Consider the following 26755-nt stretch of genomic DNA (forward strand, 5'->3'; position numbering starts at 1 on the left):
GCTTGTAAAGTGTGTTGACAGCTACGGCAGTTATAACACTGTAATACACACAGAGTACTCAAAGGTTAAAGTGACGAGTTTTATTATGACGTCACAAAATTTGAGGGCTGTAAACTGCAATGTCTAAAGCGAAAAATCAAAGTTCACGCCTGTGGCTTTTACTGTGGCTCTTCCATTTATATGAACCTACTCTTAGCATAAGATAGGAATTGTAAGGTGTAAATCACATTCACAGACAGGGCAAGAAGTTGAAAAATGTAAATATAAGGATTAAATCTTGATCTGTTGAAGTATACAGTTTCATAACTACAGCAATGTGTGCAACACACATTTTCAATTTGTATGCACACACCGCTGCAGTTATGAGACTGTATACTTCAACAAATTATGATTCAATGCTATATTATTTCTGATCTTTTTTTTATTACAATTAGTGAATTCCAGAATGCTCGTTGCCGTAGCCTGTTAACTGGTGATGCTCAAACATAAGTTTTGACGGTCCATTGTCTTTTTAACGTGTATATATGATCCAAGTTTAGATCATTTATCTATTATTCTATAGTAAACTTAATTCTTGTTTCAGAGTGAGAATCATTATGAAAATTTGCATAAAAAAGAAAGTAATATTCAGAAATATCCAATACTTTTTAAAGAAGTTTTTGATCAAAGTTTCTGGCGAAGACATTTATTTGGGGTATAATTTGCTTGGTTTAACCTTTGTTAAGATATTGTAAATGAGGCATTCTAAGGTATAAGTTTGACTAACTATATATATATATATATATATATATATATATATATATATATATATATACATATATATATATATATATATATATATAAGGCCAACAACAAAAATCTAACTGCGACGGTATACTGAATTCTAACGTTAAGGCAACTGCTACGGTAAACTGAATTCCGACGTCAAGGCGATTAAATAATAGATTAGAAAGATTATCGAAAATGAGCACTTCAAACAAATAAATTGCCTTCCAGAAAAAATTATATACTACAGAAAGAAGTCAATGGTTTCAGTTCGTCGTGTTTTTAAGACTAATTTTTTTATGAGAAAGTTCTAAAAAGTACAAAAAAGAAAAGAAAAAGAACTGATATAACAGCAACCAATCGCAAAAGATGTAGTTACACGATGTACAAAATGAATGCGAAAGACATTTCACGGTACGTGAATTTTGTGTATCAAAAACTCGATTTCATAAAAACTTAAGACGGAGAGCAAATAAACAAAAGATTGCCAATAAAGATTATTCATTTTTTTCGTTCCTTAGCGAGGTGTTTAAATTTGCCGTTCCAATACGTTTGCAGTCGCTCAGCATTATTAAACGTGGACTAGGAAATTTTAATAACAATAAACTTTGTCCTGATTAGCTTTTTTGAACTTTTAAACTTTTATTTATGTAACCTAATACGGAGATAAGAGTAAGCGTGTCAATTGTTTAGTAACAGCTTCTTTAAGATATGGGAGTAAATTGTGAAACATGTTGTAATTAAGGCCTTTGGTTCTCAATTTGTCAGCAATGTTTTTTCTTGTTTTTGTTTTTTTAGTTGGGGTAGATACTGGAAAGTTGAATTTAGGGTGTCCGTGGGGGTAACACCATCAAATCATAACTGTCAGTAGTATAGAAGACCTTTCAGTATCTTTAAAAGAATGCAGAAAGAAAAAAAAGGTAATACTGAATTCGATTTGTCTGCATATGAACAATTTATTGACTTATATTTCACAGGCAAAATACTTATATTTCTCTCCTTGTGAAATAGCGGAAAACATGAATTTGATTTGATCGGGGGGAGCATATGTCAACATCAGTTTTGTTTTAGCTTCGTCATCTTTGTTCTCTATCATAGAAGGCAAATATGGCAATGGATTTCCTTTGTCATCAATATATGACGAATCAGGATCTCTGGAGCCTTGTATAACCGCTGATATTATCATTTCCGACCCTACAACAATTGTAAATTGACAAACTATACGCCTTGTAGAACCGCTGATGATTGCACTTCATACTTTAAAATTAAAGTTTACGATAACTAGTTACATTTGCAAGGAATCTTTTTTCAGATAAACAACTATGATCCCAACATAGGGACATTTTTCATTACCAAAATGTGTCAGTTTCGATTTAGGGTTAGACGACATGTTTTTCAATTTTATATAACATTTTCCAGGATTTTGTTAATGGCTTACTACTACTCCGACAAGCTTTCGTGCAAAAAATTAGGATACCTTACCAGGCATTTCCGCAAAATGCTAGAGAATGCAATTTCCTATACAATCTTCTTGAAAATACACTTTAATTGCTGATTTAAAAATAAATAAATAATACAGCACAGCGAAATTTACAATATTGGGCCGGGGGTTTGAACTCACAATCTCTAAAACCTACGCTCCTGGCTCCTACGGCTCTAACCACTCGGCCATCTAGACATATGACCATACACAAGTAAATTTTAATCATTTTATAAATCAATATAAAAATGATAATTTTTATTTGAACTCTTTATTACGAGGAGAAACAAAAAAGATGCTCGAGGAACATGTCGTCAGACCTTAAAAGCGAATAGATCTCCAAAAAGAAAAAAAATATGATACATTCCATACACGAACAAAAATACTAAGAATTATAAATGTTTGTCGTGTTTATGATGAAAAGCAATAAAAGTAACAGTCGAGTGTTCGCAGATCAAAAGAATAACTTAAACGAAGCCTATCAAAAATTGAAAATGGAATATGGAAGACGAGCCCTTTTATGGTATAGTTTAAATAAAGGAAATAAAAATTTCAAAAGTAATCAACGAAATATTAGTTTGATTAAGAACGGTTGACCATTGGGTATCCATTTGAAACCTCCAGATTGATTTAAAATTATCTTTACTCAAAAGCTTACTTATCGCTTCTAAGAGTTTTTGCCCCTCCTCCGCTGAGTTAATCAATAACAGTCGTCCGCCATCTTTTTCACAGCCTTGTTTCCCTTCGTCGTATGGAATAGCAGTGGGATAATAAGCGACTTTGTAACATCCTAGCAGAGGATCCGTGGTATATCCTGGGGTAGAACATGCCTTTGGTGCAACCTCAAGTTAAGTTGTTTGAATAAAAATATACGTGTATATAAAGTTTAATCGAATATGTTATCTGTTTTACAGAGAGAGAGAGAGAGAGAGAGAGAGAGAGAGAGAGAAATAGAGTGATACACGATGAGAAATTAATAGACAGATGCCTTGAATTATTTCTCATGAATTTTGACTATCTGGAGTTTTATGGATACATACCGATTCAATAGGAATTTTGTTACAGCACACATGGTACTTGTCTTCAATATAACAGTAGTGATTGGTACATGTTACTGAAATACAAAAAACAGGCAACATGCAACGCATATGAATTCAAGTTGATCCACTACACCGTGTTAAATAATGTGGCGTCGACATTGACGTTGATATTGTTTTGAATTAAAGTACATTATATTTTCACCTGTTTAGAATTTTGAATTGCAATATTGAACCCCAAAATACGTTTAATGTTTTTTTGACAGGTAAAAAATCCCCAGCGGGATTCTTGACAATCAGATTTGTAGTGAACCATGTAATCCACACTGCTACACTGTTAAGTGATATATTATGGGGAAAAAACTATAAAATTAGACTTGATTTTATTGGTAATTCCAAAGAAGAGTAGGTCTCAATATGTAAGTGTCCCATATCACCTTAAAAATGTATATTGAAAGGATTAATTTTTATGAGAACATTTTTTTGTATTATTAAATCATCAATATCAAATCAACATTATTTGTATTATTTCCAGAGCTTTCAATCTGTAAATAAATTGAAGCGGTTGTAAAAGTTTGTTTTTTGATACATTTTTTTTCTAAATTATAACCCTTTTGTTGACCAAGCCTTAGTATGGTATTCAAGATGAAGTACGTTTCTGGACGTGCTAATTATCTCTGCAATAGTTTATAATAATACTGGTTGACATTACTTTAGAAAATCTACTTTTTTAAAAGCAGAATTACATAAAAATGCTTACTGAGATTGTTAAGCCCAAAGAATGAACTATTTTCGGTATTTTTTCTCATATTTATAAACACTGTACGTCTTTTGCATTTTCCAATGGTTGTAAAAAATTAATTTATATTCATGTTATTAAGATTTCTTATTCAATACAAATGAGATGATTTTAGTTAACATATATTTTTTTTAAAAAATAAAATTCCTATATCGAAACCCATTTTTAAATGACGTCATGTTTGAGTAGTTTATGATAGTATTCTAAGAAGAAAGAAATATTTGTTTAAGTATAATAAAAGAAAAACAGAAAGCAATTTTACATTTGGCGGGACAACATTCTCCGTTCTCACAGCTATATCCCTGTGGGCAAAAAGGTTCCTTAGGGGCACACTTTCCTGAAGGACTTCCAGTATCACATACGCTTATCTGCTGTTTTGCCTGCGCAATTGAATGCAATTACATGTATTCGTGCTTCGTTCAAAATGCATAGTCAATACAATTCAAAATAATGGGGATAAATAATACTTCACTAACTTGTGAACCAAAATTCAGAACACCAAAAATAATCAGTAGTCTCATGGCTTTGTCCACAAAGTATTTGTCCTGGAGCTCTTGGTTCTAAACTAAATTATTCAAAACTAATCATTAATAGATTATCTGAACATGTATTTTTGAAAAAAAAAAACTTGCAATGTTTAAAAAATGAAAAAATCTGAAGCTTTGATGACGACACAATAAAGCCATTTAATATCTAATTAAAAATTGAGAAAATATAATTCCAAATATCTTTCGTTAAAGATAGAAAGGAGGCTCGGTTGTTGTGAATAGCTTATTTGAACCTTTATTTTTCCTTCCAATTTATGGTCGTTTAGGTAGATCTAATGGTTAATTTCTGATCACTAAGTCCCCTTTATGGTCAAAGCAATTATACAGTGCGTTAATCTGCTCTAATAACGAAAGCCCATTAAAAATTGGATATTTATTACCTTTTAAAAACAAAATATATTAATGTCTTATTGATTTATTTTAAAATCAAAAAAGTTATGCGATCTTTTAATAACCTGTATGTATGTCTCATAGTCCTATACGTTCCTCTAACGAAAAAAGCAAAGAATACATTTGGGTATAAGATATGAGAATAATTCTGAAAACAAAACTAAGTAACAGATTTCGACATTATCAAAGATCTAAAAAAGTCTATGTTAGATAGTACTATAGCATTAATAGCATTAATAAGATAGTTTTATTTAATAGCTTTATTCAGTAAGATTTTAACTGTAATTCCAGGCATACCATACAAAACAGGTTTTAAAAACATAGCTGAAAACTGAAAAAATTGCAAACTTAAATCTCTGATTTAAGAAAGTCAACGGTTTCGACAAAGTGCTGTTCTAAAGAAATTGTCATAGACTGGAGAAAAAAATACTTACTCTTGACGGGATGATCCTATAAAACCTTGTTGTTTGCCGGCCAAAACAATTTAAACAAATATGAATTATGATGTTAATGGTTAAATCTGTGCACATTTTCCCGGCATACTGTTCTTTTTTTCTTCCTTGAAAAAGCTGTTAGATATGCGTCGCTTACGAACAATTAATATCCCATTAAGACAATAAATAATAATCCCAACAGATGTCGGTTTGCAGCAGTTTTATTGACGTTAAAATCTTTCTTGAGTACTTTCATGTGCTTATTTTTCCCCGTAGTTGGTAACATTTTGATAAACTTAAAAGGTATGCGCATATTCTTTTTTTTAACTTATTAAAGCATAGGTGCTTATCTTTTTGGTTTTAAGGAGAAGAAAATGCATAATCCTTAGTTTTACATTTCCATCAGCACGAAATTATAAACTTCTGGCATATTTAGTTCTCCAAAAATAGTAACAATATATATGTGGGTTATATTTTGAAATCAAAGAGTTTCTGCTCATTTATCTTAATTTATGCTTGATTGCGTAGGTGATAAAAATGTCAAAAACTGATCAGTTGTACAAGATTGCAAATCATTTTGTTGACATCCATGTACCTGATATTATTTTGTTAATTTCATATTTATTGTGGCGGATCAACATTTCTAGTTTTTGTTTCTGCTCTAATGAGGTTAAACTTTTTTTCAAAATTTAATTCAAATTGTACTACATACCACCTTAATGTTACGATAAATTATTGTATGATATCTGAAAAGCATTGACACAAGAAATGAAATCAATGTTACATCCGCGATATTAAACACATATTATCAAACTCTGAGTCCATTTTTGAAATTCATCAGGATAGGTCGATTTATATACATCTCTGAGGTACAAACTGATGATTAGGTAAATTTTTTGTCGGGACTTGTTACGAAGAATAGACAAGAACGTTTTAAGGAGGCCGACTTTAGTTTGCATTGCGCATGTTTTTGCGCATTCTAAAAAAATACAGTTGATTTTCACTTCTAATGAATTTTTTTTCGATATCATTTATAAAATTGAACACAATAAACAAAATACAGATAAAAATTACTACATTTTTAAAGGAAATTTTTATTTTTAACACGATTATTACGTGGTGCTGTAGAGGAGCATTGCCATTGCGCTTTTATGACGTTATGATGAAATGAAGCTTTGTAGGATTACGTTATAAGAAATAACATAAAAGAATAAGTAAAAATTGTACGCTGTTGAAATTTTATACACAGAATAATGCTATCCTCGAGGACATTTTCCTAATTTTTGGAATGAATCCATTATACCAATCATCATTCGTGATGATCCAAATATATAGCAAAATTTGGTGCATTTTAATATTTTGAGATGGCCCCCATTAAAAAACAGACGGTAGAATTTTGTGGTTTTTACATATAAGGTAGGAAATGATAATACTAATCATATATAACAATTTGAAAAAAAAAGCTATTGTAGTATTTTTTTAAAACTGCTTTGATGTGCGGAAAATGACAGTTTCCTATATATTCCTATAGTAAATGTACCTCTATTTGAGATGGTCCCTAAAAAGAACCAGACGGTCGATTTTCATGAACCTTTGCAAATAAACTAGAGTTGGTTTAAATTACATATGGTTAAAAAATAAAAAGTTATGCTATTGTAGTTTTTCCGCAAAAAAAACCAAATCGGCCTCCTTAAGTTTCATAAAACAAACGGGGCTAGATCAGGCGGGTATGGTGTGTGGATGGCAAGATGGTAACCTTCCGCGGTTTCAAAAATTGCTTTACAAGTTCAGATTTTGTAAGGGAGCATTATCATTAAAAGATAAACATACCAAAATCCTTACACAATGATTTTTTTTTTTTGCTTTTTGGCATAATATTGAGGTAAAAGCAAAGGTAAAAGCAACCTGTAACACCTCTGTCCTTCACCACCGGAGTGTGTACAGTTATACAATACCAAGAATACAGAATCTTCGTTGTTTTTATACGATTTTTTTGGCAATTGCAGGCCTTCTACTGTTATTTTAATTAGCCATATTTTGTTTCCATTTTTTTTATTGCAACGAAGGAGAGAATCCTTGTTTTGTCACAAGTAACAGTAGTTGTAAATTTTCTTTAATTGAATTTTTAAAACAACTTTAAACAATGCTTAGCGCTTTGTACTTGAACCTCTTTTTGTCACCTCTCAATTTATGTTGTATACATACATCTTTCGTGCCTGCAAATGACAGTTTAAAGTTGAATTATACTACTATAGCGAAGTGCCCTCAGCTTTGGGAATATAATGAATGGTGTATCTACTATAACTTTCATTTTCTCCTTTATTTGATACATTTTCCTTGCATGTTACAGTAACAAGTTGATCTGATTTCCCTTTACATTTGACGGACTCTGTGTCAGTCTTAAAGGACTATGTGCTGTTTTCTGCATTTTTGCCCCCAAAATCAAAGTTTTAGAAAGAGCTTTAAAAATAAAGTAAAAGATAGTTAAAATCATATTGGAAGTAAAGGTGTAAAGGGTTATCACCACAGTGACGTCATAATGTAGGAATGACGTCATGAAAATTGCATTAGTTTGATAAATTGGTGTTTTGTAGCAAAATATGGGTGTTTTCCGATGGTTTTTTGACTGGGAAAAATCGAGCGCAGGCTTGCTCAAGTACCATTTTTAGTATAACGTGTATAACTATCTGAAGAAAAACATATGTTAAAATCGCACTTGAGCAGACCTGCGCTCTATACTTCCGAATGCGAAATATAGTGCAAAAATGCGAATATTTTCATTTGTTTGCAAATTTGCTGGAAAAAGGTCATTTAGGTGACGTCATAGATAAACAGCGAATAAGCAATGATGATTCAAATCGATATTAAAGTTATAGGCATTCTCTATACAATTATTTGTGAACATTTTATTTTTATACGGTACTATTTAAAAATTGGTTGAAATCGGGGGCAGATATTTGACCATATCGCACATAGTCCTTTCTTTTTCAACCTACGAGCTGTCTCAAAAGATACCTTATTAGATCCATAAGCTTCCAACAATTAAGTAAATGTATGCATTACCGAATGATCGATTTGTTTTTATAAACTCTAATGTATTCAATGTTCTTAACCCGTTTCCTAACTATTTTTACATGACTATAATTTTAACGCTATGTAGAACTGAAAGCATTATCGCGCTGATTCCGATATAATTTACTTATCATATAGCTCTTGTGTTTGTTGTCCATATAAATTATATTAATAAGAGGGTATAGACATAGACTGAAAAAAATACACTTACAAGACATATTATTATACTTTCATGTTAAATACTGAAATCTGATTGGTTTAGAAGCCGTTGATAATATGTACTATTACCCTTAGCTTTTGCAACACACTTAGAAACGGGTAACACAACGAATTACTACATGCGCGTAAATTATGCGCGTACGGTTCGCCGAGGAATTCACGTCATTTCTTTATAAAATCAGTGAAAGTCTCTAAAATAAAACATTCAGTATAATAAAATAAATAGTGCCTGTTTGGGTGGATAACAGTTGAAATTGACACCCCTCGAACACTATTGTCAATTTCAACTGTTACCCTTCCAAACAGGCACTATTTATATAATGTCACATATATTTATCTAAACGACGGAATAGAATGATGACATATTTAGTTGGAGCTCGATTGGTATGCGGTAATGTGGTTGTTTTCATTATACAATATAATTTAATGATGTTGAAAATGTATATAAACCATTTACCATGTAATCATTTTGCAAAATACCACACGTTATGTTTGAATAACATTTAATGAAACATGAAAAAAACCATGACTAATGCAAACTGCACACGTAACAAGGTAACCTTTTAACCTTTTTGCTAGAAATATTTCTGAACCTGCAGCGGAGAACTTCGAGCTTGGTTGTGCGACAATATTTGCTTTTTTGAATGTTGATAAAGCTAACAAAAAAGACAATCTACCGTAAACGAATAAGGTATCCCTTACAGGTGTCAATCTGTGATAAACTGTAATTTACATGGTACATGTAAGAGATCGATGTATAGCCCAATTCTATTCATAAGATATGATCAATGAATCAAAATCCGCCAGATAACAAGCAGAGGTTAAGGTTGCAAAGGGTCATATATGGACACTGGATTGAAATGTTTTATTAATGATTGTGTATATCAAATTTTTGAAATCAATAAATATATGCAGGTTAATGAAAGAGTGCATAATTACTATGAAATAAATAAATACAGAAAAAAGCAAACGTCAAATATGTAAGGTCCCGACCATGATTGTGTATTCCTTAAAGGTCAAATAAGTTAATCAAATATGTATACATTATAACGTTTTAGTACGTATTTTTAAGGCAATTCCCAAAATTACGTTTCTGGCTACTTTCACATGAATGTCAACATACCTTTTCAGAACGTGAAAGAAAGTGATAAGAAAAAGTATTAAAATGGTATTATTAAGAATGTAAATGGTTTAACCCCTATCAAAACAATGGCAAGTTTATCGAAGCTTTTGTTATAACCAATTTTTGCTAACATGTGTATAAAAAACTGTACGCATTTAACATGTAAAGTATCTACAAGAAATGCAAAGGTTACGTCAATCAGAGCTTAACTTTTTAGATACAAATTAAATGTTACTGTAACGTAGGCATTTTTTAAAAACATTTTTTGTAATTCAATTAACGAATTTCAATCATAATTGCATAACAACAATTTAATATTAAAAGGAAAGTTTGTGCTTTTTCTTTTTAAAACAAACAATTTAATAATCACTTACCGCACTATACATTGCTTTTGGTTTTACACATAATGAATGGTTTGCCATTCAGTAAACTGAAAAGTGGCTGTAATGTAATTCAAAAAGGCACACTAATTTATTCAGTTGACTTTATGGCACAGGTTTTTTCCTCTGTTACGTTTGTTATTCTTACGGGTTATTAGTGTAGCTGGATATAGTTTAAAAAGAAATCAACAAGTGAAAAGCGGTCAATATGACAGCAAACCGGGTTTTCTTTTATTTGAACTGTATCCATAATCCATGTCAACCCTAAATTGATAAACACTACCTACCGTATCCAGTGAAATGAAGAACCCTTCATACAATATTTTGCCAAAAAATGACTACGTTCAAAAGCTGGTATTTTTTCATTAATTATCAGAAATCAAAATTCTAAAAATATGCACATATCTGATACATGTACAATTGATCTGTTATCTGTACAATGAGGGTATCCTAGTAATAAGCACACCTCTAATTTATTTTTACAATTGATTTAAAAAAGAAAAACTTCCTATCATGAAAACTGAAATAGTAGTTATCCGTACAATAAGGGTACCCTATATGCAATATTTTGCCAAAATATGACTAAGTTCAAAAGCTGGTATTTTTTCATGAATTATCAGAAATCAAAATCCTAGGAAATGCACACCTTTTATATATATGTTCAATTGATCTGCAAAACCGCATGGCATGTGAAACCAGTTTACATATTTGGCTTATATAAGAGGCCCACAGGGTAAATTTATTTTTGAATTACTATTTGGGGAATTTATCGTTTAATATCTTAAAACCAATACTTTCTAGTACCAATGTGTTTTTGTGAATGTGCAAGTACAAGTTTGTTTTTTTTTCTAGAATTTACTCTGTCATTCGACAGTGTTACTACATTAAACTAGAGCAGAGCTCGTGGCAAAGCCCCGAGTAGGTCTTCCGTTGTTGCTGCGAGTTAAAAATATATGTTATATGGTGTCAAACGATTATAATGACTATACTTTCAGTTCTGCTTTTGTTATAAAAACGTGTTGTGATTGAAAGCCTGTATATAAAACGTGTTTTGAAAAAAGAAAGGAAGAAAATATTTTAGGAAAACTATTTGTCGAGCAGAGTTTATGTAATCGTTTCAAACATTCTTTAAAAAATGAGATGTTTAATGGCGAGTTAAATTTTCAAAGGGTAGCAAGCATTGTTATAAACAGTATGTACTCGTGATTCATGTCAGGAAGTGTATTTCTTTTTTAAACTAAACCCGCCTACAAAACACGTAAACTTTTCTCAAAGATAACTTCTATATTAAAATATTTCTAAATTTTTTTAAGACTATGTGCAAGTTTAGAATTGCGTGCTGACAAAATTTACAGACCCTAAAACGTACTACTACACCAAAAAAGCGTGCGGCCTACGTGCGAGAAACGTTTCGTGTAAACCTTTTAGAGTTTCATGTAAACCGTTTAGCGTTTCGGGCAAAGCGTGCGAGAACCGTGTGAAATGTTCATCAGATTAATATACAATTAACTCTCTGACAAGTTAATTGTTTCAAAATGGCGCCCGTGTTTTACATTACTTTAACAAAATTGAACGAATTTTTAACAAACAAAAGAAAGGTATATGTATTAAAAGACGACTAGTTACAGAGTAAATGTATATTTAACGTTTTCATGCGATGTTTCAGTACTGAAACAATATTAAAATTCGCTATACATGAAAAATAATAAATACAGTTAGTGAAACATGATTTCTATTGGAACAAACCTTAATCAACTTTAACTTGCACGATCATGTTTTGATAAGCATGTACTTTTATTATTTATTTACATCGATAACTCCTACTGATAACTCTTACTGAGACCATTCGGCTGTGTACAAACAGCACACATAACCTCGGACATCGGGTGAGACCTGCACCTGGCTGAACCTGTCAATCAAACTCTGTGTATTTGTTTTCATTGGATGGTCAGGCGTCTCTCTTTTGTCAAAAGCCAATGGAAAATTAATGACTTCAAGGTAATCGGAATCAGTATTTGATGAAGCACACAATTTAAATGATAGAAAATTTATTAATTATTTGAACAAAATTAAATGTAAACATAGAGAGGAAATAAAATTTTTTATTATTATGGGAATCTATACGCATGGTACTCAATTCAAATAGATTATATTATGATTTTATTATTTTATGTAGTAAAATCACCCTTCCAACTGTTACTCAATTACATAACAATTGATGACCTGGGGCTATAAATGTTCTGAGCTGTGTGCGCTGAAGCGACACAAGATTCTCGGTCGCATGCGGCAATTGAATTAACACAGACTGGCCGAATAAACAAAGGGGTGGGAAAGTGAAACAAAATGTTACACATAAGAAGAATCCACCAAAAAAGATTTTCGACAGATCTTATTATCTTTTCTCCAAAAAAAAAAAAATCCAGCGCGAGCACCTTTCAGCGGGGCGGGAGGAAAGGGGGGGGGGGGCAGCAATGAGTTCGCTTCCACAATGAAACTACAGAAGTGATTAATATGTGACCGATAGAATCTAATCTAAAGTTGTTTAAACTCATGTGAATATTTTTTAAAATAATAATCGAATGCCTCAATTCAGGGCATTCCTTTATCGTGCTAGCCCCTACCGCAAACATGGAACTTTGATTATAATTTGATTTCATGTTTAAACTACCTTGTACGCTATCGTATAAATCAATGCTTAATCAACTGTACAAGTAAAATCAATTTATATTTTCGTCTTAAACCAATATAATAGTTGAAAACATAATAAAATATAGTTGTGTCCGTGCAAAATATGAAACATAAACGCGTCATAAGGTACATGTAGAAGAATACGAACCGACGGCGGATCACTTATCCACTCGCGCCGGATCTCCTCAGCCATGTGCGAGGGATGATCATCATTTAAAGGTTTAATATTTGAAGGGGGGGGGGGTGTTGATTTAAAACATTAATTGTACAGTTTTTAAAGTACTTTAATTACCTGAACAAACGAACCATTATTTTATGTATAACGATTTTTCCGATTTGGAGTAATATCGTTCATTAATATTCATTTACACTCAAATATTTAATTAAATATATATACAAGTAGGACAACCTTTTATAACATAAAATTAAAACAGTTCTTGTATATACGGCTATATTAACTCAAACACGTTCATATGCATGCAAGTGTAAGTCGCGGTGTGCAAATCTTGTGTATTAAATAACCGCTTACCGCTAGGTAATGCAGCCGTGGCTGATCTCCTCGGCCGTGGACGAAGAATAGATTACGTAAAGGTACAACGCACAGAAACGCACAGCTGAGAACCAAGGAAGATTTGAAAAGTTTGCAGTATAATGACCTTACTCTATCAAATAGAAGTTATATATTTTAAACTTAAACCCCACAATTGATCTATGTCTATTATTGCTTTAGAGAATGACATTGCTTTTATTAATTAAATGAACTATTTCTTACTTGACATCCACTCGTTTAATCCACAAAAGATTTTGTGTAATCAAAACTAAAACAATTCTTGAGTTCGCGGCTAAATAAACTCATATATGAGAGACGCAACTCTCGTGTATTAGATAACCGCTGACCGCTAGGTAGTCCAGCCGAGAGCATGGTAACCGATTTTCTCGGCCGCGGGCAAGGGAGAGCTTACGTAATGGTACACACACACACATGCAGCTCTGATTCAAGGTAGATTTTAAATGCATGGAGTTAATAACTAAAATGTAATGCACAGAGTTTTTTAATTCCAAATTTTGTGGTTTACTAGAAAAGAAAAAGAATGTTTTGTTTTCCAATTGCCGTTTTTAATGATTGTGCACAATAAGAACTTAACAACAGTGACTTTAACTCCTAAAGGAAAAGCTTATACTCCAACAACCAAAAAAATTCTTATGAATTAATGCCTCCTGTATAAACCAGCATACTTTCTGCGGCAACTTTATGCCAGTTGTACGCACAAAGACTTTCGTTAACTTGTCAAATGAAAACAGGTACATGTCAACATGTAAAGCTTTTTACACTCATACTACACAAATCACTTACAAAATAACATTGTTACGACCTTTATGAGATCCCAACAAGCAACTTTTCCAGCGACAGCCATATCAAAATCCTAACCGTTTTTGAGTTATTAAGCAAAAACTTTTAGAGGCTATTGGCCCTTAATTTAAGGGGCCAGCCCTTTTTGATTGGTGTTAAATGAAAGCCCTTGATATTCTGCACAACTTTTATTCTACATGTCTTTACAAAATATTTTTCGTTAAAAATATATAAAGGAAAATATGTCTAAATTTTTGCACTTTTTGGAATCCTGTTTTTTGACCCCCTACCTTTTCCTAAATAAAAAACGTAATCTAAAAACAAAAACTAATGTGCACCACTACAATGTCTCTGCTATTCAAATTCGTTGGATTCCCATTCCCTGCTATCATAGTCTCGGAGCCTTTGTCTGGAAACCAAAGGCCCTAAAAAAATTTAAAAGGGGAATAACTCGTTACCGGAAAGGGAATTCTAACTTTTATGAATTGATGAAGATAGTGTTTTGTAAAGTCCATTAGCCCTGAAAATTTGAGCAAAAACCGTTCAGAAATGAGCACGATATGAAGCCTCAAAGTTCGCGTCTAGGAAGAAAAAAAAAAAAAAAATAAGAATAATCTTAACCAGCACAATAATAGAAAGGTCTTCCGTTGGAAACGGAAGACCTTAATAACTATACAGACAAAGCATAGTCTCTCTTTTTCGTTGAGGACAACACAGTAAATTTCTTGGCTTTTAAATGAAACATGCAATACAAACAAGGGGATAGAAAAGCTGCATCTCATAACTCACATTCTAGTTATAAACACCCCAGCTCTTAAAGTGGCAGGAATTATTAGAGCGATAAATTAAAGACGAAGCAGCTGGGGTTCACATGGAATAGAAGAAAAAACAATTGGCATACAAGAAAATGAAAACAAAACTACTAGAGATTTAATTTCAAGGCAAGGCGGAAATTAATAGTAGACAATCTTATTCCCACAACCCTATGAGAGGGGTAAAGGAAATCTGGGATAGACTCAATCACAAATATGGACGTCCTGAAGTCATCCAGTCATCACTAAAGGCAAAGCTCTTAGCCTTCCCCCAAAATGAGTGTTAGAGACTTTAAGAAACATTTTGATCGAGCAGATCTTTTGCGTGAAATTGAATCTGTCAAAGAGAATCCTCAGTACAGCTCTTTGTTATCCTACTCTAACATCTCCGCTGGAATTAATCTATTGATAAACAAATTTCCATTAAGTTTTTTAGAGAAGTGGGTGACATCAGCATCGAAATACAAAAAGATTCATAATCTTGTTTTTTCTTTAATTCAGCCAATTCGTTCGCACAAGTCAAGAATGACCCAAGCTTCAAATATGGGACTTCGCAGTCCTAAACTGTCGCCAATCGAGAACAACCAAAATGGAAACCTATAGTAAACCAGCCCATAACACCGCAATTACAACAAACAAAACTGACATCCCTTAGTGTGTTTTTGAAGATAATAAATTATGCCCCATACATGCAGTGAATCAATTTCTAAATGACTGCAGATCATTTCCATCAAAATCCTTAGCAGAAAGGAAATTCTTGAAGAAAAGTGGACTTTGTTACGAATGTTGTGGTACTGTAAAACACATGGCCAAAGAATACAGAGTGAGAACTGTGATATGTGGCATTTGTCTAAGCAACAATCATCCGACAGGACTTCATGAGCCAGATACAACACGGAACCAAAGGTCAAGCACTATGGTTTCTCAAGGATGGAGAAGGCATGGCGGGGAAGATACAGCATTAACAAACAACGTTCAGCTTAACACTCAATAATCTGTAGTGTCAAAGTGTACTCAGATTTGTAAAGATGGAGCTTTTAGAAAATCCCGAGCAAAGATCGATGATTAGAGTAACAGGTCACTGGCACGATCAGAGTTCTTTGATAAACTTAGTGAACAAGAATCAGAAATACAATACACCTTGTCGTCATGTTCAGGCACACACGCAGACGAGCATTGAACTACACCATCGAGTCATTAGATGGCCAAACAGTACTTCACCAACCAACATTGATCGAATGCAATGAAATTCCAGATAACAAAGACGAAATACCTACAACAGAAGTAGTAAGATGTTACTCGCATCTCCAAGATGTAGCGGATTTGATACCAACAATAAACTTCCATGCAAAAACACTTCTCTTGTTAGGACGAGGCATCATTAGTGTTCACTATGTGCAAGACCAACGCATTGGCAGCTCTAATTCTCCTTGTGGACAAAAAATAAGTCTGGGATGGGTGATCGTAGGAGAAACTTGCATTGGAAGGGCTCATAAAAGTAGTCAAGTGAATGTGAACAACACTTTCATACTTCATGATGGACAATCGAGTCTGCACCATCCGTGCACAACAATTTTCATGTTAGAGAGAGTAACCTTAAAGCTTTGTTCTGTGAACCAGGAGTCATCTTTTCATCAAAACAAGGAACGATAACAAAACTAACTGACGTATTGTATAGGGTATGGTTGTCATCTGAACGAGTTACATTTACATGTCATTATATCTTTTCTCCATGTAGAGTGTGCTCATTTTTATAAAATGACACTTATTCTTCAGGCAAAAGGGTAATTTTTCTACGTAGAATAATGACCGGGGGTCATTTTACTGCGTCGATAAATGACCCCCGGTCTTCATTCTACGGGGGTCATTATTCTACGTTACACCGGCCACCCTACCTAGGTTTTATTAGTCCCCTGCCGGTTTTCACCGGAGGGGACTATAGCTTTCCTCTGCGTCCGTCAGTCCGTCTGTCCGTCCGTCTGTCTGTCTGTCCGTCCGTCTGTCCGTTCGTCTGTCTGTTCCACTTAAGTCTTCCATACTTTTTTTTCTTTATGCGTTTGAGGAATAATATGAAATTTGTTGAACAGCTTCAAAATGTCAAACTACAGATCGAGTTTACACTTTTGTAGCGTCTGGTTGACATATTTTCGAGAAAACTAATCTTTTATATTCCAATTTTTTAATGTTCGGATTCGATATTCTGCATAACAGTGCATTGTTTTCCTAATTTCCACAAACCGAGAGGGGACGTGTATTTCAAAGCCCAATAAATACTGGAGATTACGGCAATCTGTTGCATATCTTGGACCGTCATAGGATAGAGAAAACCCTTGCAGGAACCCGTAAATTAATTCAGCTGCAATGTTTTGGTCAGGGTAAATAATTATGTAGCTGCGATACATTAATGGGAGTATGTGCTATTTTATTGACCTCTAAATGACTGGATTTGTTTTGGGGTGTTGGTGGCTGGTGGTGAGAAGACTCTGCTCGATGACTGTTGTATGTTTTACCTGGAAGCAAAAAAGTTTGTGGGAGGCTTTAAGAGCTGACATTTGATGGAGGGGTGGTCAGTGAGCAGCGGATTCATTGGTGTTTATAGGGACAATGCTTTTTTTGACAGACTTCCCGGTAAACAAAATCGTAATACTTGCCAATTGTAAACAGATAGCCATGCCATGACCTTGAAATGCTAGTATTACGTATTGGTCTCTATGATACTTATGTATACCTAGATAATACGCAATGCAATGGTAAAGATAACTAACAGAATGAACCTTGTGACTCTTGTTCCACTGCGTAGTATTCCTAAATTAAGAAATCATGTGCATAATACGGGCATAATAATATCCAGATTGAGAGTTTATAAACAAGTGTCATATTTGGCGATTCTGTGGCTGCATCGATAGCTCTGGTACTCTATATTGAGTCATGTAGTGCATATTCTATATAACCTTTAAGCCATGTATGAATAAATGCATTATGAGTAAGTGCTGCCTCATCGCCCCTCATCGCCCGGTGGGGGACTCGGAGACCCGGGTCTTGGAGACTCAAAACCTGCAAAGATACTCTTTTTTAGACAGTTGTGTAACTTTATTTAGAAATAGAATATAACTCTGGAATTTGAACACTTAATGTTCGTGTTCACTCATGATCATCGAAGATTGGCCGAACTGGTCAGAACTGTCAATCATAAGTAAAATGTTATATATACCCCTGTAAAATGATTTTAGATAGAATTTTAGATTTTTTATTTAGAATTGTATTTTGGTTTTGATTCAGCGTAAAGAAATCGCTTTTGTCACCATTGCAGCACCAGAACAATCTGAAACCACGACATCTTCATTGTTGTTCTCTTGTGGGGGCCCTTATTCAGGTCCGGTCCTTTGCTGTCGAATTCTATCTATTTTTTCACTTTTCCTTTCTGGTCGTACCGAGCTACCTTGCTTGTAGACCCTACAATGAAGCGCATAAAAATGGTAAAAATGTTCGTTTGAAATAGAATGTTCTAAACTTTGTATCGAACGTCAATTATTTAAAATGACACACCCATTTCTTTTGAAATGAGGAAAACAGTATTCGTCACAATGCTTTTGGAACCTTCCCTCTTCTAAAAAATACAACAGGAATTTCACACACGCACATTATAAACAAAAACAAACACTTTCTTTCTTTCCTTTTCTCTTTCTTTCCAACTTTGTTCAGAAACAGTGAAATTGTTTATAAAAAAGAATATTTTTAGTAAAAAAATTGTGTTTTGAACTTCCTGTTACATATACTGTATTGCAAATAAAGAAAAGTTTTTTAGCAACATATATGCACATGTTTCATTTATCGTTTTAGAGGGGTAAGCTACGTTATTCATCTTCTTCGATCTTCTGCATTTGTTGCTGTGTTCGCAGCTTGTTGAAGGGACTGGGATATGCGCGGGGCATGGAAAACATATACTGATATTCAGCTTGTGTCCACATTTCGGCCTGCAGCCCTGCTTGTGCTGTTTAGAAGATTAGCGGTTCCAAAAGCATTGTTACGAATACTGTTTTCCTCGTTAAAGAGGAAATTGGCGTGTATTATGTAACAATTGACGATTCAAAGTTAAGGATATTCCATTCAAACGGAAACTGTTACCACTTCAATGCGCTGCATTGTATATCTGGAAAACAAGGGAATTTCAAGGGACATCTAAATCAGAATATCACCACTTAACGTTGACCAGTACAGGGAAGGTTTTATCCGTATACTGTCCATGTGTTTTATTAGTTTTGTGTTAGTTTTAATATCATTGTAAAGTTTTATTATGTTAAAATTATTGTCTTTGTACACAAGCTCATCCTTGTTGGTCACAGCGTGTGATCTATCGTAACCACAACACAGATCCGTTAGTTGGCGCAATGTGTCACTTACAGTGTTTGTCAAGGTAAAGTTGTTTATATTGTCACTGGCCCAGACCAGATCAGTTGTCACACTTGCAATATGATGACACGGATCGGTAATTTTACTGTAACTAATGGTGGGGAAATATGCATGTTTTAGTATACATTCATTTTTTCATCTTGCTTTTTGTTTGGTGCCCTTATTTGATTTTTAGTCAGTAAATTTTTATCCCCATTTCCCCCGGTATAATCTGCATAATATAAACTAATATGTTGAATATTTTACAAGTGTTTTAAAATACCTTTATTACGTATTTCACATATTTGATTAAAATGAACAAGTCCTGTAAGTTTATATTTACATAACTTGATCAAAGAAACAATCTTACTTGGCAAAACGTTCTCTCTGATTAGATACTGTAAACACACACTTTTTTGTTGTAACATGACCCGATCCAGAGACGGTGAGTTTTGACATCATAACTGACACTGACTGGTCTGAATATTTCTAATAGTTTTATAAGTAGATATGACAGAAACATATTATTCCTGTCTGTAATTTGTATTGTGTTGGTTCCAGAATCGAACACCAGAATCTGTGAAAGCGCACCAGTACATACACCTTGTGGTTCTAGTCTAAGACCGTATGACGGTCATATGTAGGAAGAACGATGATTTCCACCACGCTCTGTCACCACCAAATCACACACCTCAATGTAAAAATCCGCCACTACGACATCGCTATTGTTCTTCTCTGTTATATGGTGAGGATCAAATATGTGATGTTCGTCCTTGTTTTGCTCAATAGTTTGTGTTAGCTGTCAGGTTGCATAGTGCTATACTGCCTTTTATAGTGTTGTACATTCTAACCAGTACATCACCTATGAACACGGCGTGTTACCCATATGACATTTGTTCTCTTTATGAATTGGATTGATGTTTTCATATCCTTTGAAAAAATGTTAATATGACCAATCCGATCTATATAAATTAATTCACTCTTACTGTTCAATGAGTGCAAACCAGAGCCAAATGTGTCACCTGATGTGTTTGTCAGCACTGACCCAAACCCTGTCAAGTGTAACAAATGATATATGATAACATTGATCTACACTTTTACTGTTAATTAGATTTTATCCCGTGCGTGCACGGGTTGACATTGCATATGATATCGGACCTTTACTAAATAAATATATCGACACACCGTTTTGTTGGCATTTACATAACCAAGCTTTAGGACTACTAAAATGCTATTAATTTCACTACACTCTGCTTATTTAGAAAATTGTAACTGTGTCTCAGAACAGGCCTTCACCACAGTTAAGATGCCTCCCATATTTCCGTAATGTATCCCAAAAAAGTGCAGAATCGCTCCGAAACGATTTTGGAGAAAATAAATGAGGCTGCATTGAAAATAACAGTCAAATTTTCATCTAACAATTTAATACATTTTAATGAACAATTCAACACTTTTTCACCAACGTTTTTACTCGCTTCGAGTTTACACACAATGTTGACATTCAACACTATTTTTAGAGTGGGGGTTTTCAAAATAAACACCGTCAACAAAATGTAAAGTGGTATCTGTTTAATTGTAAGCAAACAAATTACAATTTATAAATTAAAAAAGAAGAATAAGTTCAACCATGAAAACATGAACATTGAATTAACATACATACATGATCAGTCAGCAGAATAAGCATCGTAAAGCAAAACTATGAGTAGTATACCAACTCTTTCGGCGTGTTTATAAACAAAAGTCACACAAACATATTATTTTTGTCGTATCAGCTATTTTTGTCCACGATCGCGTCTCCTTGTATCATGGTTATGCCCAGTTGTATTTTCCAGCGATGTAGTTCACATTAAAACCAATTTTAACGAATGTTGCTACACAGTGAATAGTATCAAAAACCATCGCATGTATGTCCTTATCGTTTGCAATTATTACTTCCTTTTAATGTTTATTCCATTAAATTCAGCTATGCGCATTCATGAAGTTCTTTGATACGTCGATCGCTATGTTAATAGAAAGTTAGCCAACTTTGAAGGCAACTAGACATCGGGTATATTTGCTTTTTTTGTTTAATTTTCAAAAGCTAATGGATAATAAACACGGGGTCAATGGGGCACACCGCTCTCTTGACCAACAATCGGCTATATAGAGTCATAAACAAAGTTAAAGAACACGGAAGTAGAATACATTTTTTTAAGTCATATCACATATTGAGGATTTCAATTCTAAAAATATCTTAAACAACTGTTTAAATATATAAAAAAAACTAAATCTAACTTTGAACCCCTTGTTTTACATACTTTTGAGTAGACTGTAAACAGTCTAAACAACTGTGAATCAATATATATGCTTGCTAGATATACCATAAACAATAACATTTGAAAATAATTAAAATTCATTTGCTATCAAAAATTTAATCACCATCATGATGGCCTAATCGTACCGCCAGGGATCATGATTTGAATGAACTTGAATGTACACTAAATGAATATGCTACATTACGTTACACCTTGTCTGAACAAACAGTTTTCAAGAAGAAAAAAAACTTTAAAGACTTACCTATGGATGCTTTGTGCCGAGTTTGGCTGAAATTAGTCAAGTGGTTCTGAAGAAAAGTCTTAAATGAAATTCAAAAAATAAAGATAACATTTAAACAAATTATTCATCTGCCTTATTGTTAAATTGCAGGGAAATGCATTCCATTCGTTAAATTGAATCAAATAAGATAGCTTTCTTTTTTACTCCGATAGGATTACGATTATTGAACGTTGAAGCATTTAGAGATGGCATGTTCTTTTATATAAGCCTTTTTAGGATTTAATAGATAATTCAAAATGATTCCTACACTCAATAATTAAAAATAAAACCATTTTATCAAAAGTCAATTGTATGATAGTGATAATTTCATTGATATTTTAACAAAATATATACGCACATCTTCGTTCTAAAAGCCATTCATTATTAAAAATGTGTTTGCAATCATAATCTAGCATTGGCGTTTGATGTTCTCTCACCACATCTTCTATAATGGTCAAAATCTTTTTTGTTAACAACATGCAATTCATTCAAGGTCTCCAATCCTTAATCAAGCTATAGTCTTGAAAACAAGTATATTAAATTTAAAAGTCTATTTCGTCCCATATTATAAGCTTAACACGAATCAATTTAGTTAAACACTGATGCAGAAATATACTTTAAAATATTGCTTTTGTTAACAAGACGTCATCACATATCTTAAAAAAGTTTCCTGTTAATGCAACTCGGAACGAACCATTAGCCTACATAAGCAGTGACAAATAATCACTATTTTAAATAGAAAACGGTTTTAAATGTGAATAGGAAGTAATTGAAAAATGAACACTATGTATATATTTTAAATCATTCAGGTTATTGAATATGTGATAAACTCAATATCTTCTAAGTGTTTTTTCTATATCTTTTCTTTATTCTTTTTTCTTTTCTTGTAGAAAAAAGTTAGTTATTTATGGTATGCCTGCAACAAGATCGGAAATTTACAGCTTAGGTCAATTTCACCTGTTACAGTCAAAGAATTTGAAAAAGGCGGGAGCAAATTGACCCGGACAACTGAGAAAACATTGGATTGAAACTGTAGCTTTAAGAAGTGTTCAGTGTCGACCGATTCTCTGAACTCATTGGACAGTGCTTTGCCCTGCGTATAATCTTTTTCGAATTGGGATTGTCTCTTATTTACTGAATAAATACTTGTTGATAAAATAAAAGGTTTTTCAATCACTATGCTGATAGCAAATAAAATGTGTTTCGATCGCAAATTAGGAACTCTGAGGTGGATGGAAAATACACTTCCTATAAATATAGTTTCAGTCCAACGTTTTCCTCGACGTTCGCGTCAATCTCTTTCCGTCCATCTCAAATTGTTTACTGTAACAGGTGAATTGACGTAAGCTGTATGTTTCCACTTTTCCCAGTTAAAGGGACATGGTCACGATTTTGGTCAAATTTCATTTTTCTATTTTGATTATATTCAATGCTTTAGAAATGCATTTCTATTGATCAAATGAAATTTGGGTGCCTGTCGATGAGTTTTAAGCAAGATACAGGGCTTACAATTCTTCGTCATGTAAACATGACTCGTTTTTGTTTACAAAGGTTCAATATACCAGTAAAAAATCTTTTTCAAGCTGATTTGTCTATCTTCTTATTCATTTTAAGCGTACATAAACAGTTCCTAACGATTAACACATTTATTTTAGGTCAAAACTGGAAGTTTCACTTAAACATTCAAAATTTAAACAAAAGCTTTGTTTACATAGCGAAGATTGGTCAGCTCTGTAATTCGCTTATAGATCAACAAATGACACTCAAATTTTGGTTGCCTATTAAAAATGCCTTACTGAAGCACCGTTAACATTAAAATAAAAAAAAATAATAAATTGACCATAATTGTGACCATCCCCCTTTAATGTTCCTTTTTGATCTTATGGCAAAATATTGCTGATAAAATGATTTCTGACTTTTAAATGTACATTTCCTAACATAACTGATATTTATTTTATCATTCAACATTAAAATGTTAACCGCATGATGACGACAACGGGCGTTTAAAACATGACCATGTCTTATATTTAAGCAGCTTTAGAGTAAATTATCAATTCATACGTAGTGTAAAACTATAAGTTTAAAGCAATAAATCCTGCTTCATGACAAGGAGAAAAACAAAGTTGTTTTCCATCCCGCCTTGCTTTAGTCAGCAATGTCTTTTCGGGAATGTTACAACTATAACGATCGTTATCATGTTAGTTTTAATACTATAAAAAAATCAAATTCGAAACAAAACAACAGCCACTGCATGGCTACACTCCCTATGAATGTAAGTTATATATTGTTTTAAAATCGCAGATAAAATAATGGTATTTTCCGCCTTGTAGAACAGTGAAAAAATGAGTTAATACCACCACGAACAAACTTTGATAATACATTCGTTGCATTTCATCATCTTTGGGGTTTTTTTCCATCAAAATAGGTAAATCCGGCAGATGATTTCCATCGTCAGTAAGCCAAGACAACCCAGGACCTCTAGAGCAATGCATAACTGCTACTACCATTTCTGACTCTACAATTATGATTAACGATAAAAACAGATACTTCAATTTCTGAAGGTACTTAGTGTTTTTAACAACTATGCCCTTTCTTTGCTGAGTTTACTAATAACAGTCGTAGCTTGTTATATTGTGCTTTTTCCCCTAGCCATTTTCTAGCTGGAAAATGGCTATACGGTACCCCCTACCCCCACCCTCACAATATTGGCTTTATAGCAATTGATATTGATTGCTAATAATAATGAGTAATAAATGTATTTATCAATACATAGTATATAATTCATTTTTTTTTCACCTTTGATATAACCAAAAGCAGGTGTCTTCATCACATTCTTGTATCATCACCCTTTGTTGCACCTTTTTGGAAGACCATGCACCTTTTATTCGGATTATGGAATACTTCAGATTGTTTTTTTCTGGGATTTTTATTCCTAAAATTGATGCATATCTTCTGTTTGGACAGTGACATTTTGATATTGATATCTCTTTTCATAGAAGACCCCACAATACATTTGAGCTTTTAAAATTACCCGGTTTGGAAATTGGAAAACTAGAACAAAGTAGGATAAATTTTTTCACCTGAAAATATTGATAAGTTATCTATAAAAAATTATGATATAATTTGATATGATAAAATATATAAATATCAAACATGTGTTCCCTTTTGGCATTCTTGAAATGTTTTATTACTTTATTGAGAAGTTTTATCCTAGTTCTTGATAATATGAATAAGTTTTTTTACAGCATTCGTAAAGGAAAAAAGAAATTCAGGTACAAATGTGCAGTATGTTTAAAATATTTGGATTAGTGATATTTAAAGTTGTTGTTTTCTCGCTCTTTAGCCAGTTCAGTAGATTTTTAGACGGAAGAAAAACGTGTTGTTTGTTTTCGTTTTAGCTTACTAATATTACAAGTTTATTTATAATACCAAACACAATTTTCTTGCTAATATCGCTGTCTTTTTATATCGATGTCCATACGATCGACATGCCTACAACTCAAATGCTCACCAACAAATTTTTCGAACGCGAGTTATGCTTCGTCAGATCAGAACCTTGGAGAATACCACAGTTTTAAGCATGAAACATGATGAAAACATACTACTTGAATCCGAAATCTTTAAAGAATACCTTTTTTTAAATGCAACTTAGTATGAAAAAACATTATTTTTTTACTTTTTGTAAATAGTGGTCATTTTCGTAATATTATTCCATTAGCCCGTAATAAATGTGCATAATTATACCCCCGCTATTAAGGAAATGGGGGTAAACTGGTTTTAACACTTTGTTTCTGTTTGTCTATGGGGCTGTTTTTCACAGATTTCTCAGCAACAATAAATCGCATATTCTTGATATGGTTTTCGTACTCTTTCTTTATGTATGCCTTATGGTGGGATTCGTTTTTGTACCAATCAGAGAATTTTGTTAGATGACAACTTTGTTTATTTTAAGCTGAAAGTTTTGAACACATTTTCATCGCAAATTTCTCGCAGATGCTTGAACTTTTATCCCTTTTATCACACTGTTTCTTAGGCATGCCTTATTATGGGATTTATTTTTTTTAATAAATCAGACGTCAACTTCCTGTAATATGACAACTTTGTTTATTTAAGCCTAGATTTCTCAGCAACTATCAATTGCATATTTGAACACACTCTTTGTTTAGGTATGCCATATGGTGAGATCCATTTCTGGACCACTCAGACGTTAATTTCATGTTAAATGAGGACTTTGTTTATTCTAAGCCTTCAATTTCAAAATCAATTTCTTTGAAAAATTTATCAGCAACTATCGATTGCAAATGCTTCAAATTTTAACACGCTCATTGTTTAGGTAAGCCATATGGTCGGAATTTTTTTTAACAAATCAGACGTCAACTTTCAGAGAAATGTCAACTTAGCAAATTCTGTATAATCAAATCAAAGCAAGGGCTACATACACCACTAGGAAGCATTGGCTCACAAATATCTTCTTGTATTTTTTTCAGTATTAATGGTATGTCTTACCTGTGCTCATCCTGACAAAACATTTAAATGTGACCCTTCGGACAATTTGTATGGTATGTCAACCGAAAAGACAGTGTCTAATACTGGTGATATAACAGTTTGGGAAGATGTTATAAATATTTTCACTGAAATAAAACTTTTATCGGAAGAAGGACAATATAACTGTTTTCGGTATGATTCAGCTCTTC

The 26755-nt window shown here is 33.1% G+C and overlaps 1 protein-coding gene across 1 annotated transcript; it reads right to left on the bottom strand.

Moving 5' to 3' along the window:
* Positions 1–1712: 1712 nt before the first annotated feature.
* Positions 1713–5105, bottom strand: LOC105326904 (uncharacterized). The gene is made up of 5 exons (XM_020066648.3): positions 4558–5105; positions 4344–4461; positions 3286–3359; positions 2904–3087; positions 1713–1959 (listed from the first exon to the last, which is right to left on the bottom strand). Exons 1-5 carry the CDS (start codon positions 4600–4602, stop codon positions 1730–1732), a joined length of 651 nt encoding a protein of 216 aa, XP_019922207.2. The 5' UTR covers positions 4603–5105; the 3' UTR covers positions 1713–1729.
* Positions 5106–26755: the final 21650 nt, after the last annotated feature.

The sequence above is a fragment of the Magallana gigas genome, chromosome 1 (genome assembly GCF_963853765.1).
Source record: "Magallana gigas chromosome 1, xbMagGiga1.1, whole genome shotgun sequence".
NCBI lineage: Eukaryota > Metazoa > Mollusca > Bivalvia > Ostreida > Ostreidae > Magallana > Magallana gigas.

What these genes read in the sequence shown, in the direction of transcription:
- LOC105326904 (XM_020066648.3), bottom strand. Translation starts at nt 4,602, where the DNA reads ATGAGACTACTGATTATTTTTGGTGTTCTGAATTTTGGTTCACAA. An exon ending in TTCTGAATTTTGGTTCACAA is followed by an intron (nt 4,462 to 4,557) that starts GTTAGTGAAGTA and finishes TCAATTGCGCAG; the next exon opens with GCAAAACAGCAGATAAGCGT. An exon ending in ACAAAATTCCTATTGAATCG is followed by an intron (nt 3,088 to 3,285) that starts GTATGTATCCAT and finishes ACTTAACTTGAG; the next exon opens with GTTGCACCAAAGGCATGTTC.